Source organism: Berghia stephanieae, chromosome 1 (genome assembly GCF_034508935.2).
Source record: "Berghia stephanieae isolate SIO BIC M18660-M18661 chromosome 1, UCSD_Bste_1.3, whole genome shotgun sequence".
NCBI classification, from domain to species: domain Eukaryota; kingdom Metazoa; phylum Mollusca; class Gastropoda; order Nudibranchia; family Aeolidiidae; genus Berghia; species Berghia stephanieae.
Genome location: NC_088360.1, coordinates 77,537,636 through 77,555,155, shown reverse-complemented (window position 1 = coordinate 77,555,155; position 17,520 = coordinate 77,537,636). Strand labels below are relative to the sequence as shown.

The 17,520-nt window shown below is 35.3% G+C and overlaps 1 protein-coding gene and 1 long non-coding RNA gene across 16 annotated transcripts in view; one reads left to right on the top strand and one right to left on the bottom strand.

Moving 5' to 3' along the window:
- Positions 1 to 388: 388 nt before the first annotated feature.
- Positions 389 to 17,520, top strand: part of LOC144957809 (uncharacterized) — a 28,319-nt gene continuing 11,187 nt past the window's right edge. For 8 of the 15 annotated variants that reach the window (XR_013642221.1, XR_013642217.1, XR_013642210.1 and 5 more), the window contains exons 1-2: positions 389 to 426; positions 1,828 to 1,957. This is a non-coding gene — a long non-coding RNA (uncharacterized LOC144957809). The other 7 variants (XR_013642232.1, XR_013642237.1, XR_013642238.1 and 4 more) reach the window with 7 other exon arrangements.
- LOC144980789 (uncharacterized) lies at positions 14,123 to 15,516 on the bottom strand. Its single transcript, XM_078928636.1, has 3 exons — positions 15,038 to 15,516; positions 14,593 to 14,715; positions 14,123 to 14,252 (listed from the first exon to the last, which is right to left on the bottom strand). Exons 1-3 carry the CDS (start codon positions 15,187 to 15,189, stop codon positions 14,123 to 14,125), a joined length of 405 nt encoding a protein of 134 aa, XP_078784762.1. The 5' UTR covers positions 15,190 to 15,516.

Here is a 17,520-nt window from a genome sequence, read left to right as displayed (position 1 = left end):
CGCTGCCCGGCAACGGCGGCCATCTTGGTTCTAAACAAAGAAAATCTGTACTTTTTATTCTTCATGCTGGCTAGAACTTTTCATATGCCTTGTGATCAGAATGTGTAAAAGTCAAAACATGATCAAATTTATGTGTTTCCCCCCCCCCCCCCCCCCCCCCCCCCCTCTGGATACGCTTTTATGCTCGCCGGAGAAATATTTCATATGGCGTCCGCCATTGTTCCGATAGTTTAGAGCCAGTGTTACTTAGTTACCATGCGTCATTAGGAAGGAAGTGACGTTACGATTGTTGAAGAGTATTGCATGGAGCCACCTGACACCATGTATTTCTTAACGAAGTGGTTATTCAGTATGATACTGAATAGTGAGTGATGCTCAGGATCTGTGGGGCTGGTTGGTTTACATGACATCAAATACTTGACTCGGGTATGGTTGATAAGTTATCACCAATTTTTCTCTCTTTAATAACACAAACGCAAAAGGTCGTGAGTTCTTTAAAACTATTCATTACGGGAGAGAGGAATCTCATACTATTTATAGATATGTTTAGGGACACACTTCGGGTTGTGAATGGTTTTTACACATGTACAATGGCATTGGGTGAGAAAAACAAAAATGAAAACAAAAAACCGTGTTCCCCCACCCGTGAAAAAACAAAAGAAACAAAGAAAAGAGAATAATTTTCACTTTATCACCTCAAATGGAGATGCCAACCTTAGGAGTAAAGATGGACTTTTTAAATTGATGGTGTGCGTTTAGCTAAAATACCCACAACATCCGCCAGCAGGATATAACTATGTGTAACCTTGAACGTTTATAGCTTAATTGATAAATTTTAGTGAGAACTCGTCACAAAAATGGCTGGCAAAAAATAATAATAAAGAGCTGAATGACATCAACTTCGTTCCATCTACAGCTCGGGATCCCGATAGCTTAGTTGGTAGAGCACGCGCTTCACACGCAAAGGAACCGAAATTGATCCTGGGCATAGCAAACTAGAGCGGGCATTGATCCCGGGTGAAGTCGAGGTTAGTTTCTGACCTCCATACCCACTCAGCAGTGATTGGGTAGCTGGATACGTTAACAACTTTTTTTTTTTTAACTTAAACTTTTATATAGCGCTGTATCCACTAAACGTCCCCAAAGCGCTTTACACCGGGTCCCTCGCCAACCACAACACTTAAAATGTAAGCCGACACATGACGCCTGTTAGGCGATATTACACTTTTTCAGACAGAGACAACGCTGCTAAAGGCCCGCACTCATTTTACAATTGAGTGAGTATGCATATGGTGAGAGAATACGAGTAGAGAGTTTTTTTTTCAAAAACTCAACAATGCGCCGCTAGAACCGGTCTTGAAGTTTGGACCTTTGGGTCCGAAATCGAGTGTTTATTATTATTATTATTATTATTATTATTATTATTATTATTATTATTATTATTATTATTATTATTATTATTATTATTATTATTATTATTATTATTATTATTATTATTATTATCCACAATAACATCATCACCAGCATCACCATCAGAGTAAAAAACAAGAAGCCGAAAAACACCAGCAATATTATTACGTCTTCCAATCTAATTTGAAGTTTAATATCCAGGTTAGGAGGCTATGTCATCTTTAAAGAGAAAAAAAAGCCAATGCGTGATAGTCATGTGATATTCGCAATGGTTGACATCTCTGTGAAAATTGACAATCGACAGCTTGTAAAAATGTTAATATCAACAACAAATGAATACAAGTCACTGATTAGTACACACGGATGTGGATGTGTACGTATTAAATTTCTGTCCACCATTCTTTCTTTTCTTTTCAGGTTGGAAGGACGTGTGGTGCTGGCTGGCGGTCTTCATTGGAAAGATTATGCGGATTTCTTAGCTGGGTGGGCCCCCCTGCCGTGGATTTCCAAGTCTTCAATTCGATGGAGCTGGTGATGATGATGTTTTGTAAGTAAAGTATAATTTTATTATGCTTTCTTACTTTTTTTTTTCATAACCAGAGCCTGAATCATCCATTTTATGTTTTGTTTTATTTTATGTTGTTTACATGGCAGCCGTGGTTTCCTCCATCCCACACCCCTTCTGTTTGCGCGTATTTAGTTGGGGTTTGGGGTACTTTGGGTGTGTCGTCTTCTATCGTAGCGATCTATTCTGTGGGTGGTTGGTTAATGGTGCCCAGTCTGACATGTGTTTTTTTCTATTTTTCGGATGATTTATGGGGATGGTTGTGATTTTTCTTTTCTTTTCTTTTTTGTATATTTTTTTTTTATGTGTGGTGGTGGTGGTGTGATGATGGGTGCTGTGGTGGTGGTGGTGGTGTGTGGGTGTGATGGTGGTGGTGGTGATGGTGTGATGGTGGGTGGTGTGATGGTCTTGGTGAGGTGGTCGTGGTGAGGTGGTCGTGGTGATGATGATTTTTTATGATTTGCTATGTACTAACTATTTTTTTCTTATTTTTCAGGAGAAGGCCGTGGTCTGTCTAACCCGGATGCTTGGAGTGGTGGTATTATGTCTAATCATTTCCCATGCGTTCTTTTTCAGGAACTGAGTTACCATTTAAAATGTGAATCGCTGCTAGATGGCTACAGTGTGGTGTGTGAACCCTAAGTTTTATGAAGTATTTGGAAGCGCAATGAGCATGGTAAATGCTTGACTTGCGCTATTACTTCATGGGAAGTGGATGGAAGGTGTGCATCACTGATGGTGGACTAGGTCCCTGTCTCTGTTTACAACCCCTTCTATTGTGCACGGGCTAGTGGTTTCTTTCGGGTTCTTTGTGTTTCGTCTTCTATCTAGGACTACTCTGTAGACTCTGTACGTCGTCGACTTGGTCTGCTGGGTGGTAATCGCTTGAAGTCCAGTATTAGGGGTTGTATGTCACGTTTACTGTGGCCATTGGCGACTCACTGTGCATACTTGATTGCAAAGATGGTAGCGGTTGCCCAGAGTGCAATTTCTTTTGTACATTGGGCGGGTGGTGGAGTGGTTCGATCTTTGATCGGATCCGGGCGGCCTGCTAAAGTAGCCATTTGTCATGGTGGAATTCCGTAGTCGCACCTCCTCGCCACGTTAATGTGGGTGTTTCCCCGATAATGGTGAGACATGGCTGGGTTATAATTCACTCAATCTAGAGATTTTTGCTACCGTTCAAAATTGGAAAAAATGCATTAAAAATGAACATGTACATACTTTTTTTTATTCAACTCTTATTAACATGAAAATAACTAAAAACGTTAGCTTTGATACTACGTCTATAATTTGTCTCATAAAAATGTAATAAATAGGCATGGGGTAAAAGTAACCCCGGTAAACTACGGATATCGTCAGTGTTAGGGTTGAGTGAGTTAGAGCTGGAGCGGCACGGGACCGAAAAATCAGGCCTGCCTTTGAACATTTAAAAATTCGTCATTTTTAGGAGATATAAATCGTATTCTTTTTATTTACCTTTTAAAAATCATTTTATTCTGAGATCAACGTTCATTTTCAATTAATCTTTGACTTAGATATGCTCATGAAGTTCTGAAACTGGAGCCACAATTTCGTAATTTTACTAATTTAATTGTTCGTAGTTGTAGGCAGGTCTGCTTTAAGCTGGCGGTATATAAAACGGGATCTCGGCTCCTGGGGAGAAAGGTGTCACAGACCTGGCCAGCTGAGAGAAAAATGTAAATAATGGATTATAACGCAATTTTTTTTTTACTTTACAGCCCCATCAAGACTGTTTAAGATGGTGAAATCTAATCATTCATAATACAGTACTGAAGTTTCATTATTCTCATGGAGCACCAACTTGGTAAGTAGTGAGAATCAATTTGGTCAAAGTTTCAACATTGTATTATGTTATATAATTCTATACATTAAAATGCTTCTATGTGGTCTTTTGGCATGGCACCCACCTTCAGAACAAAAGGTCCAGGGTTCGAGCCCCGCTCTGGGCAGCACATAATTTTGTCCTTGGAAATGGGTCGCAATCTCAACTTACTCAGATGTAAGATGAGTACCTGGCCGTTAACAGCATTGCCTCTGAAATAATTGAATGGCTGTCATGTATTGTCCCATATTGTTAAATATTTTTGTTGGAAAAGGACACCTTTTTACGCCATATCTTTGAATTGATCCCAAACACTGTTTCTGTTCCAACTGTAAAATTTAAAAGTAAAGACCTCCGCATAAGCGTAAAAATGTTTTTGGCTAAATTTTGTTGGCAATTCTGTCTTCAGTCTAGGCTTGAAATAAGAAATTTATACAGGATATCTAAGGTATCTTGAGGAAGAAAGAATGCGGGGGTTGCCTGTACTCTGATATCAAAAACATTTAATATTTTGGTGTTGAACTATGTACATAGTTGAATATTATACAGATCATCTTGAACTCATTCCTTTTCTAGACAGGAATTTAAATTCAAACGACGAAGATGATGATGATGAGATTAGATGGTGATTATAAGACGTATCTCTGACATATTGATTCTATTCTTTAGTGGGCCCACTTTTCAAGAGCCATAAAAATATTGCATTTTTATATGGTGTAGTTTCTCAGAATTTACACTCTTTTAACAATTGCGCACAAACAGGATTTACCTAAAACATTGACAGAATGGGTGTTTAATTGCAGGAGGTCAAGTATTTCACTTTGCCGAATTGAACATTAAATGTTATGGAAATATGTTGACATGAACAAATAAAAACAAATCACTTATTACTATAGTCTAATGCATACATACTATTTTTCTGTCCCTCAATCTTCATTTTCAGCTTGGTTTCCAGATTTGGAATGTTTTGTGATTTAAGGATGGAGCTCTCTCTACGACAGTTATGTGATGTTTGGTGAAATTAATTCAGAAAGATGATGTGCATTTGACAGCTGGATGGGACAACCCAACCGTAGATTTCCAAGTACATCAGTAAGATGGAACAGGTTGTGATGTTTTTTTAAATAACAATCATAAAATAAATAAATGACACAAAATTCCCTTCATTCACCCCGTGGGGGAAAATTTTTCTCAAGGGACTATTACAAGGGAAAGTGGGAACAACCCAGGCCGCAAATTGAGCTTTGGCAAGGTGACTTCAGGTTAGGAAGCAAAGACCGTACTGCTGAGCCATGACATAGACATTAGGTAAAATAAGTGTTGTACACCAATTCTTGAATATAATATTCATTTATTTTTTCTAATTAATTCATCACGATTTTTATCTTTCATAACCAAAGCCTGATTCATCCGCTTTATTTTTTTGCTTTGTTTCTATTTTTATTCATTTTTTTGTTCACATGACAGCTGATGTAGGTCCTTCTCCATCGACATTTGCCATCTCTCTTGTGTGCATAATACATTTAGTTGGTTCTTTGAGGGTTCTCTGGATTCTGTCAGCTTCTATCGTAGCAATCTATTCTGTAGATGTACGGATACTTTGACTTGCTCAGCCTACATGTGTTCAGTAATTTTTTTTTTTTTAAAACAATTTTTGCGGATGATTTATGGGAATGGTTTTGATAGTTAAGCGTGATGTATTGAATTGAGTCTTGATGACATGCATAATCATTAAATCTTAAGTTTAAAACATTTGATTAATTTTAAGTGCTATGCATTTAAATTAATTATTAATTCGATATTATAATATTGGTGTTTGTATAGTATGTTTTGCAAAGTATTAAATGTTTATCGTTTTTTTTCAGGAAAAGGTTTATATGAAGGTAATCATTTGTCTCGGACAATTTATACGAATTGATTTTTATGAGATATTCATTATTATAGTCTTGATGTTTTACCATGCATTATTCATTTACTTCTTCAGGTAATGATCCTTTATCAAAATGTGAATCGCCTTTAAATGACTACATGGTTGGTGTGTTACTCCATTGTTGTATTGTACAATCAAGTCTTTATTTGTTCCTGTTTGTAAATTATAAAGCATTGGAACATAATGAGCATGGTAAGTGATTGAAATTCTCTATATCAATGTTTGCTTTATATGAATCAACTGAACCAGACCTGTGCATCACTGATGGCCATAGGCTAAATAAATGCTGAAATGCTGAAGTGATTTTATATGTCATCAGCCATTATCACAGTTCTCATCTGCTTGGAGATACTGTTCATTACTGGATATATTTCCATTAATAAAATAATTACTGATCCTTTTTGTTAATACAGTACTTCCTCTCCCCCACCCTCTCCTTGGGCTGAGTGCCTGGAAATAGTCAGGGAGTGAAAGTGCTAAATGGTGGGGAATATTCAGATTAGTTAATAATGCTTAGTAACACTCGAACCATCAATTGATTGTAAATGTAGAATTTCCTGAGTCTCCCATTCTTTTTAACTGGCATTGAAATGACGACTTAAGTGTCTCAAGTGCGGCAACACCCTTAAAAGTAAAAACGAACTACCTGAGTAACACTATCTAAATGTTTTTTTTCCACAGAATTATGAAAGTCTTTCTTTTCAGTAACCCTCATGCAGAACACAAGCTGCACAGTAAGTATTTAAAGGGAAATAAATCAGAAGAAAAAACACAATTATTAAACAAGTTATATTAATGGTAACAAATCGATTTGATCATCGTAATTATTTTTACTAAAACAGCCATAGAAAGTCAATGTTGTATTCTTATAAAATGCGAGCCTCAATGGTTTTTTTATTCAATATACTGTTTTCAACCTTGGTAAGTCATCTTTTAAAATGTTTAGTTGAATTAATCTCATCGTTTTATTAACATTTATAATTGATTTATATATTTTTACTTTTGACGTAATCATTTTTGATAACATAAATTCTTGCTCATTCAATTCTTTATTGTCAAATAATAAGTACACGTTGTTTGTAAGATTCTTGCTCATTCAATTCTTTATTGTCAAATAAGTACACGTTGTTGGTAAGTCATCTTTTAATAGTTGACCTTGGTAAGTCATTTTCTTTTAAAATTGTTATTGACCATTCTTGATAACCTAACTTATTTTGTTGTTGTTTGTATTTGTTTTCTGTTTTTCAAGCACTTAAAAACTGTTTTAACACGAAGGTGAGCGTGAATTTGTCTTTTTCAAATTCTTGCCTTTAATTCACACTACCATTCCCATTTAAACCATTCTTTGTTTTCTAACATCTTTTATTGTTAAGGAGACGCGAGACCTGTGCCTGGTTTGGTATTACTGTTTAATCTTTATGATTAATAGTGTAACATATACCTCCTAACTGTTATCATTCTTATTCATTGTTTTCATTTATGTTTATAATTCCCATGTCTAATTTATAGTTTAAAATTCAAGTTGTTGTGATGACCGTTAATTTCAGTTTGATTTTTTCCCTTCCAGGCTTCACACGAATTTAACAAAAGATAAATGGTGTATTAAGTTACCTGATATCTAGGATACAAAAAGATATGAATCGGTAAGTGGTACACTAGGATTGGTTTGAAAACTAAGATATAATAATATATTCATAGCATGTATTAACATAAAGATATGAACCTCCACATTAATGCATATACATAGAACGCTGGGTGGGGATCCTGACCTCGCATAGCGGGCAGGGAGGTACATACTGTGTCTTCTATCCCCTTATATCTGTTTTCCAACATGCTTTGTCTTTGTCTTGGAGTGAGATTGCTTGGTTTTGTCCTAACCTTGGTCGGAGTCCTTGGCTGAGAGGGAAACAGTCGAATGTATAGTTATTGCTTTGGGAGATGATATTCTTTTCCTTGTAAATCATCTCTCTGTTATGTACTGTATTATGTTTTATTTACATGTTAAATTTGATTTGTTAACATTTGAGTGTATTCCTCTTAGTGGGGACCTGTGCTTGTGTCTGGATGAGACTTTTAGGTGATCTCAAACTAAGTACTTTGATGGTGTGCTCTTGGAATCTACATCTGTTTCCTATTTGAACGAATTCCCCTTTGTCTTACCTTTTCTTGGGTGCTTTAATTGAATTCTATAACTTTTTACTATCCCATTTCTTCCTTTTTACTGGCGCTGATATGACCTTAAAAGCGGGTGGTTGGATGGGAGCATCACCCTTGAATCATATACCTATGATGTTCGCATGGGTGTACGATCCGATAGTGATGTCCTTTCTTCTTCTCTTTACTAGCCTATCCTGCTTCTTTGGTTTGTGATTGTATTTTTGACAGGGGATATTTTTTTTCTGTAAATCTTCTGTCTGTTTGTTCTTGGTTATTTATAATTTAGCTTATATCTTTAGGTTATGATTTTGATTAACATTTGTACTATTTTTGTTAGATTGCTTGTTTTTTTGTTTCAGCGGTCTCTCGTATAACCTCAATTGTGTTGGAAGAGACCTAAAGCAACAAACAAACAAAAAAATGACCTTAATGTGTTGCAAGCTCCGTAAAACCCTCAAAAACAAAAAATACATAGAACAAAATTGACGTCACTCAACTCTTCGTTATTGCTTTTAGACAGTCATTATAATGAATAGTTCTCACAGGCATGCACTTACTTGCTGGTCTGATAACCCATTTTATTATGGGCTAATTGTTATAATAATCTCAAAATATGAGAGAAAACATTGTACATTACAAGGTCTATAATTGCATTTGGATGTCATACTGCATATATGTAAATGTTGGTTCTCATTATATTATATAAATTAGACTAAACTTTTGTACTCAGTTTTGTGTGTTGGTACATTATATCCTTTACATTAAGACTCATGCCATTGCAATTCTCTTTCTTCTAGTGACTGTGAAGCGCAGAAAACTGTTGGTTTGGACACCATACTCGACACGATAGCCTGAGCAGGACAGTACTACAGGACACAGTCGAAGGCCAGCACAGAAGAGGGCACCAAAGGAAGATGTGGCTGGACAATATAAAAGAATGGACAGATGTCGGTTCCGGAGCTGCTACATAGGGCTAGCAACAGGCAGGCATGGAGAGACTAACTTCTGCTTCACACAAGTCGCACCGACGACCATCCGGTCATGGGATTGAGTGAGTGAGTGACATTATATCCGGCTGGTGGATGCTGTGAATATTTTATCTAAGAGCATCGCATCAATTATTTTTGTGGTAATGTTGAAATGGTTTAGATTGGTTGTTGTTTAACTGCTTTTTTGATTTTTATGTTGGTTGATATATGTTGTACCTAAAATTAAGGTTGGAAAATAAAATGAATTTCATGGCTTTAAAAAACACTTATTAAACAATAATTCAAATAGTTATACGCACTTATTGATAGCTTTGTAAAAATATTTTTAATTTTTTTGATTCTGGCAGAAGAGACGGTTAAAATCCAAAACATTCCAAACAATGTATTTTGTTCTTTACTAGATTTGCTTTATCAATTAAAAAATATTTTTCACAGTTCACATTTGCTCGCAGCCTAGTATTCACTTTGCACTTTCTCTACTTATTTGCTTTATTTAAATAAATTTTGTTGTGGCTGTCGTGACTTTATCAATCTTTTTTTTTTCATTTCAGAGGCACTCATGAGGATCTTGTGTAGTATATTAGAATAACATTCCAAACAACTTTTTACAAATAAACAATGAAAATGTTTCCTTTGTGTTTCTTTTTTATTTATTATTCTTTTTGTAAGTTTTTCTGTTTTTTGACAGCGGGGGTCACCTGGGTGAAGTTCCTGACCTCCCATAATGGGTAGGAAGGCACTTACTGTGTCTACTTTCCCCATGTATCCGTTTTCAAGCATGCTTTCTTTCTGTCTTGGAATGAGATTACTTGGTTTTGTCCTGGTGCTGGCCAGGTACTCTGGCTGGGAAGGAAACAGTCAAATGTATAGTTAGAAGATGATTTTTATCTTGTAAATCACCTGTTTTGTACTGTATTATTTTTGTTTTACATAAATATTTGTAAACATTTGAGTGTCTTCCTCTCAGTGGGGACCTGTACTTGTGACAGAGTTAGACATTTAGGTAGCCTTTAGGTAATCTCAAACCAAGTACACTGATACATCTGTTCCTAATTCCCCTTAGTCTTACTTTTTCTTGTGTGCTTTCAATTGTCAATCCATTAAAAAAATTTTTTCACTATCTCATTGTCTTTACTGGCGCTGATCTAAATGCGTTGCAAGCGCCGTAAAACCCTAAAAAATAAAAAGAGCCTGTCACTCTATGACTGTTCTTTCGTGTTGACTTTTTTCTCTTATTCTTGAGATCTATTGGTTTGTCATACCCTTGGTTGATGCCATTAGCCAAGACGGAATTTCTGTGTCTTCAATCCAACTGTATCTGTTTTCCAACATGCGTTGTCTTTGTTTTGGAATGAAATTACTTGGTTTTATCCTGGCCCTGGCCGGATACCCTAGCTTGAGAGAAAAAGCCAAATGAATATTTTTGGGAGATTATATTTTTTGTCTTTTACACTGTTATATATGTATATATTGATTTGTAAACATTTGAGTGTATTCCTTCCATTCGGTTGTGCTCGTGCTGGGATGAGACTTTTAGGTGTTCTCAGACTAAGTACACTGGTAGTCTGCTGTTGGAATCTAGACATCTGTTCCCTATTTAAACCATACCTCTTGTCTTTACTTTTTCTTGTAAGCTTTCAAAGAACTTATTTCTATCCCATTTTCTTCCTTTTTACTGGCGCTGATATAACCTAAATGTGTTGCAAGCGCCGTAAAACCCTCAAAAAACTTAAACTTTTCTGGTAAGCTTTCAATTCCAAATCTATTTATCTCATTATCTTTTTTTAATGGCGGTGAAATGATCTAAATGTGTCGCAAGCGTTGTAAAACCCTTAAATATATAAAACAAAACAAGACAGAAGTTGTCATTTTCTTGAAATATTTTTCCTTTATAAATAGTTTTCCTTGTTAAGTATCACGTTTTATTCAGTGAGCATTTTGTAATATTCGAGTGTATCCCTCATGTATGCAATGTATCCGTGTCTGATGGGACATACCTGTGGAGTTATCACTCAGTTTATTAATCTTCGTATCCAATTCTGTGTCTACCTCTATTCTCTATTTCAATATGTTCATTTTTGGGAGCTTTTATGCAGTTCCAAGTTTCTAATCTATATTTTGAAAATCTCATCTTCCTTTTAAATGATGTTGAGACGATTTGCATCTCAGTTGGCCGATGGATTCCATATTGAGCCATAGCCTTGCTATATCTTCTATTTTCCTTTATCAGGGGCAGGATCTTTGGCCTCCTATGATGGACGGGGAGGCCAACTTTGCTGTGTCTCTACTTGCGCAGTTGGTAGAGCGCTCGCTTCACGTGCAAAGGGACCATGACTCCCCCTTGTCCACCCAACAGTGATTGGGAAGCTTAGTCTGTTAGATCTGGTGGAAAGTACTTTACGATAGATAGCATCCTATCCAAAGGGTAGCAATTGCTATTGTCCATTTCACGCTATAAAAACTGGGATATAATCCTGCTTCAAGGGCCTCATGACTTTTTACTATATCATTTATGAAGTGCAATATTGACTAAAGGTGCACAGAGTGCTTTACAAGGGGTCCCAAGCCATCAGCAATGCTTAAACATGTTGGACGGGACATGTCGTCTGTTTTGGCGAAGGTACTAAAATGTTTGAGCTTTTAGACAGTGCAAGATCCACTAAACATGCTCAAAATGCTTCACAATGTGGTATAAGACAAAAGCAACTCTTTTTTAGACGAGACATGTTGCCTGTGCGGCGCTATTACAATTTTACTCACTCCACTGTTTTGAGCAAAAATTGTAAATGGAGGGGGTGCAGGTACATTAGGATACCCTGAACTCACTCACTGTGCGCTAATGCTGGCATGTTATATATCAATTTGCTCGTCAGATGTTTTAGTTTCACATTCTTAAAGTTTTTTATAATTTCAAGGCACTTTCCTGGACACAAATATGATTTATGTGTCAAGGTAGGGTCTCAAATTTTCAAGTAAAAACTGCATTTTCTGCAAATGCCAAGAAGGAAAAAAATAACTGTTCAAAATTATGATCAAAACAAGTTTATTTTCTAAAAATACATCATGTCTTACAACTTTTATGCAAAACTCAAGTATGTAATGCATAAATTGAGCATCTGGTGGGGTCTCAAATGTATCCACACATTTACTCAAACAAGGGGCATAATCCAATAATTTTTACATGTTCACAAAAATGTCTCTAAATTGCTTATGTCAGCATTTCTTTGGCATATTTTGGATATATCTTGGTCAACAGACCTAAACACATGATACAAGAAGACATTTCAACATGGTGAAAAGGTTTTGGGGTAATAATTCCATTACAAAAGTAAAATTATATAATTATTTTTAAAATTCACTTGTGTGTCACTTGTTTAGTGCAAAGACTGAACTATACACACCAAAAAAATACACAAGTTCCTTCTTACTGATACAATTGATAATACATGGATAAATATAATAAAGGACTTCAGTATACATATATATTTATTTATATATGTAAATGTATTCGCAGAGAGCGAATAGTATTTTTTTTTCCGCAAAGAGCGAAAACGAATGATTATTCGCAGAGTGCGAAAATATTTTAATTTCACAGTAACAGTACCTTAACAAAATAAAATAAAAATATACAGACAATTTAACATTTAAAAAACAAAGAGCATTTTAAAATACAATAATAAATCAAATAATTTACTCAAGAACTGTATGATACCACAACATACATTTTCTATCCGGCTGTAAACAAAACCATTTTTTACAATATAAACACCTATGTCTAGTTTTCTGTACTTTCCCCCTATCTAAGCATAACCTACAATCACCCCTTGAATTTGAAGAAGCATCTGGTAAAATTGGATGGATTAACTTAATTTCTTCATCTATATCATTATTATCACTATTCCTGCTATTTGCTTTAGATTTACTTTTACATTTACAATTACAATTTGTATTTAAAGCAAGTGGTGGACCCTCTAGATCATCTATCCCGCCTAACTGCCTGGCTAACTCCAGAGTAAAATCTAACTGATTATACTGTTTTGGTCTCTGTAATTCTTCAATATCACTATGCCTAGCTCTATATTCTTTGAACAGAATATAACTATTAACCCTAGCAATGTCAATAAAATGAAAAAATAAACTTTTCCACCACTTGTGTGTTTTTCTAAGACTATTATATTTCCCAATAAGTTGATCAGACAAATCTACCCCATTCATATTCTTATTGTAATCTTTAACTAATTCAGGCTGTGCAACATCTAATTTTCTGAAAACCCCATTATCTTTACTCCTACGTTGTACTACTGCCTCCTTATTTGCATCATGTATTGTAGATATAAATGAAACTGTCTTATTATCTTTCCACTGTAAAGCTAAAATATCACCATCCCTATGCCATCTAAACTCCCCCCTCTTAACCCTCTTTTCCCATTCTCTAACGTTCTTTAGACTAACTGGAAATCCTTTTCGATTAACTATTATTGTCCCACAAGCTCTCACATTCTTCACAACCAAATCTTTAAAAAGTTGAACACTAGTATAAAAATTATCCACATATAAATGATATCCTTGATTGAACAAGCCAACAAGCAACTGCATAACCACATTATAAGCTAAACCATTTGTTGTATTACCCCCTACCTTACCCAAATAAACATCAAAATTGTGTGTATACCCTGTCTTTGAATCTGCTAAAACCCACAATTTCATTCCCCACTTTGTTGGCTTGTCCTTCATATACATTCTAAAGCTATACCTTCCCTTATTTTTAACCATCCTCTCATCTATTGAAATATTCTGATAAGGTTGAAACAATTTCATACATTTTCTACGAATATAATCCATCATAAATCTAGCTTTACATAATTTATCATCTCTATTTTCTGTTCTAAAATTACTTATTTTTTAAAAACTCATAAGACATTTATAACGCCAAATTGACAAAAACCGACGCGCCCACAAACCATTCAACAATGTCTCCTCACACCAATATAAAGTAACACGCTCCACTTTCACACAACTCATGTACATCAACAAACCAATAAATCTATACATTTCATCCACATTCACAGGTTCATCCTTCCACCTCTTATACAACGTCGGTTTCGAATCCACACACATACTCGCATAATCATTCGTCCACTCACAAAACAAAGACAACAGTTCTTGAGTAAAAAACAAACTAAAAAAATCTAAAGGCGTTAAAAATTTTCGGTGATCTAAGCGAGTCACCGTATCAGGCAGGCGTGGACCAGGGACTCGCTCAGGGAGAAAAGGTGGCACTTTGTTCTCGGGACCACCATCCACACTAGTTTCTTCGGCTGTGATGGGCCAGGGATTTCATCATGATCCGAACGCCTGAAGAAAATAATAATAACAAGAATTAAAATAAAAAGAAGTACTTTGAAAACAAAGGAAATGAAAAATAATTCTGAAAGGAGAAAGCAATTAATTACACATATAAATATAAAATATCAAAATATTTTATCACTCTCCCTTTTTTACATCACACACTAGTTCTGGAATAATATTTCTTGACATAGAGTTGAGTAGAGTAAAAATACTATAAATAATGTTCCTGTAGACCCAAAACTGAATATATAACATAATATCAACAATAATACATCAGAAAACACAAAACAGTCAATATGAATATAAATGCTCTATAAGAACAACTAAATATCAGGTCAGTTCTCACCTTTTTCTTTGACAAGCAGAACTAGTTGTGGCAGTGGCAGTGTCAGTATCATCAGTAGGAGTAGGGACTTGTGCATGTCTCCCAGTTTCATTCCCACAGTCCTCACACGGAATAAGAATCTCGCTAGAAGAAAGAAAAAAGAACAATATTTTATTATACAAACTGTCGACACATCAAATCAAGACATACAAATCATTTCTATATCTCATTCAAGTGGCCGAACTAACCGTCTTCTGACCTCCATGTTTGTTTACATTTTCAACACACAACACTTCACTCGTCCTAGTCAAACTCAAGCACTTCATAAATACAATTATAAACCAAAAAAACAAACTTTTTGTACTATATTAATGAAATAGATAATTAAGTTGAATAAAATATACATATCATGGGCATTATGTGATCGTTTGATGTTACTTTGAGAAGATTTCTGAAAAATACTTACTCGTCGTTCTCACTGTCAGATCCCATATTTGGCGAGTACGGCAGGTCGAATTCTTGAGACCATTCGGACTCAATTTCATCATCATCCTCGTCATCACTTACATCCACGTTGAAGAGGATGTCATAAATTTCAGACTCTTTGAGATTTGCCATGGTGCAAAAAGTTTAAATAATATAAATTTGATAAATTGTGAGTTGGAGTTGTAGAAAGATTTCCCGAAACAAAATGGCGGATCGAAGGTAACGGATGGAGTCGTTAGCAACCTAGCTTTCGTATCTCTCGTTATTTCGTAACATTTTTTTACATTTTTAACATAATTGTGATGAATTATTAAATGAAAATCATTCTTTTATAATAAAATAATAGTTTCAACACATAATCTGGCGATTTTTTACCGCAAAATGGGATTATGAAAAAGGGGGCGTTGTCACGATCACCGGTGATCGTGGTTTCTATTTGTGGAACGTTTGAGAGTTAAGATTTGAACAAATATATTATATTAACTTGGTCATTCTGTCCTGTATTTATCTTGTTGTTATATCAATCTTTTTCCTTTCAGTATTGGTAATGTGGCCCACTTGGGAATTCAGATCACAGCAAACAATTACTTATCCCGTGTTATGAACCTATGGGTGAGGTGTGAAGTAAAGGGGACTCATGAGCGAGAAGATTACTTTTCTGAGAATATCCGTGATGAGAAAGGGGGGGGGGGGGGGGGGGGGTTGTATTTTGATTAAAGGCAGACATTAACAAATCTTTTACAAAAAGATACATTAATCCAACAGTTTCCTCTCATTCTCTAAAAAAGGTTCCAGATAGGACCACAGTGAAATCAAATAGTCTCATTCAAGATCAAGGACACAAAGCCATCTGGTAAGGATCAATTAGAGGCATAGACTGAAGTGCAAAGTTGTGGACTGATTGAGACTCCATTGGCCATGGTGGACCAACGTTATCCGCTCTTAGGGGAATTCCACCCACCGCAAAAGATGATTTTCAACAAATTGTGTACACACTGAAGACATGCAAAAACCATGATCTACTATTTTTTCTTACATAAAAAAGTCAAAAGCCACTGATACTAGTTGTACATTACAACTCATTGAAATTCAATATAACCACAATACTTTTATAATTTAAACTGTAAATGATGAATGAGCGTGACATAAAAATAAACTATGGTGAGATCCTTACTTTCCAAGTAATTACCTTAAGAAGTAAAGGGAGAAGATGAAGAAATAGATCCTTGTTCTTTTTTCCAAAGTCAAAATCAGAGTATCAAATAAAACTATTAGAAAGTAACAAGACATAAAATAAAATAATAAACAAACTATTTTATTTCATTGTGTTCGCTAGGTAGATATTACAAAGGCAGTAATACAATAATTAGAATAAAAATATATAAATTCAATAAAACATAACAATTTATTGTAAATTAAGTTAACATATAGTAGATAAATAAACAAATCACAGAGTTAAAACGGGTATAAAATATTTAAATTGTATTGAGACTTCAAAAATATTCAGTAATGCCATATTCAGGTTTTCAGTAAGTTGAGGATTATTTTAAATCAATCTACCAATATCTGAAGTAAAAGTTTCCATACCGAAATGAAAAAAGCGTTGTGCCAGAAATCAACAGGGTTTTGCTGCCCTTGAATCACAGATTCGGGTTATTAAAGAAAGCACTATCATTTTTATAGCTAGCATCACACCTTTGGTGAAACAACATAATTGTGCTGCTTCAATTGATGATAATGATAATGATGATGATGGTGATGATGATGATGATGATGATGATGATGATGATTATGATCATAATCATGATGATGATGATGAGACTTGTATCTGTGACATATTGAAACTATTCTTTAGAGTGCACAGTATCCCCAAAAAAGTTTGCACTCAAAATCAAAAGAGTACAACTTACCATTACCAATTTGATTTTCATCTCTCAATAATTATTCTAGCATCCTTCATAAATCAACCTTGCGCCTTAAAAATCTATTATCCTCCAACCTTGATTTGTATAAAGGAATTCGGCTTTTAATACACCTACAAAGTAAAAGGGGAAATGAGAAGCATTATGAAATCATAGAGTATGCACGTGATAGTCCAAAAGTTAACAACTTTTGTGCAACGTCTACAGCAAAGTGTACAGGCATTTCTTTTTTGAGGAGAAAAATATGAATGGCATTGCATATCTGGAACACGAGATCAATGGTTTCATTTTTCAGCAGGATGGAGCTCCAACCTGATTTCTGTTAAGTGTGCATTTGTTCTTGTATTTCACAACGACGGACGCCAAGATGGATTCAAGGAGGATCAAGACCATTCGAGGATTATTCTTTTTTCAGGATCTTTTTTTTTTCAGGTAAAACGTTACCATCTCCGCAATTGTTTATCATAATCTGAATCACCAACAGCTACATCGGTGGCGGCGACCACTTGTAGCATGTTGAACTGCGCTACGTGAATGCATA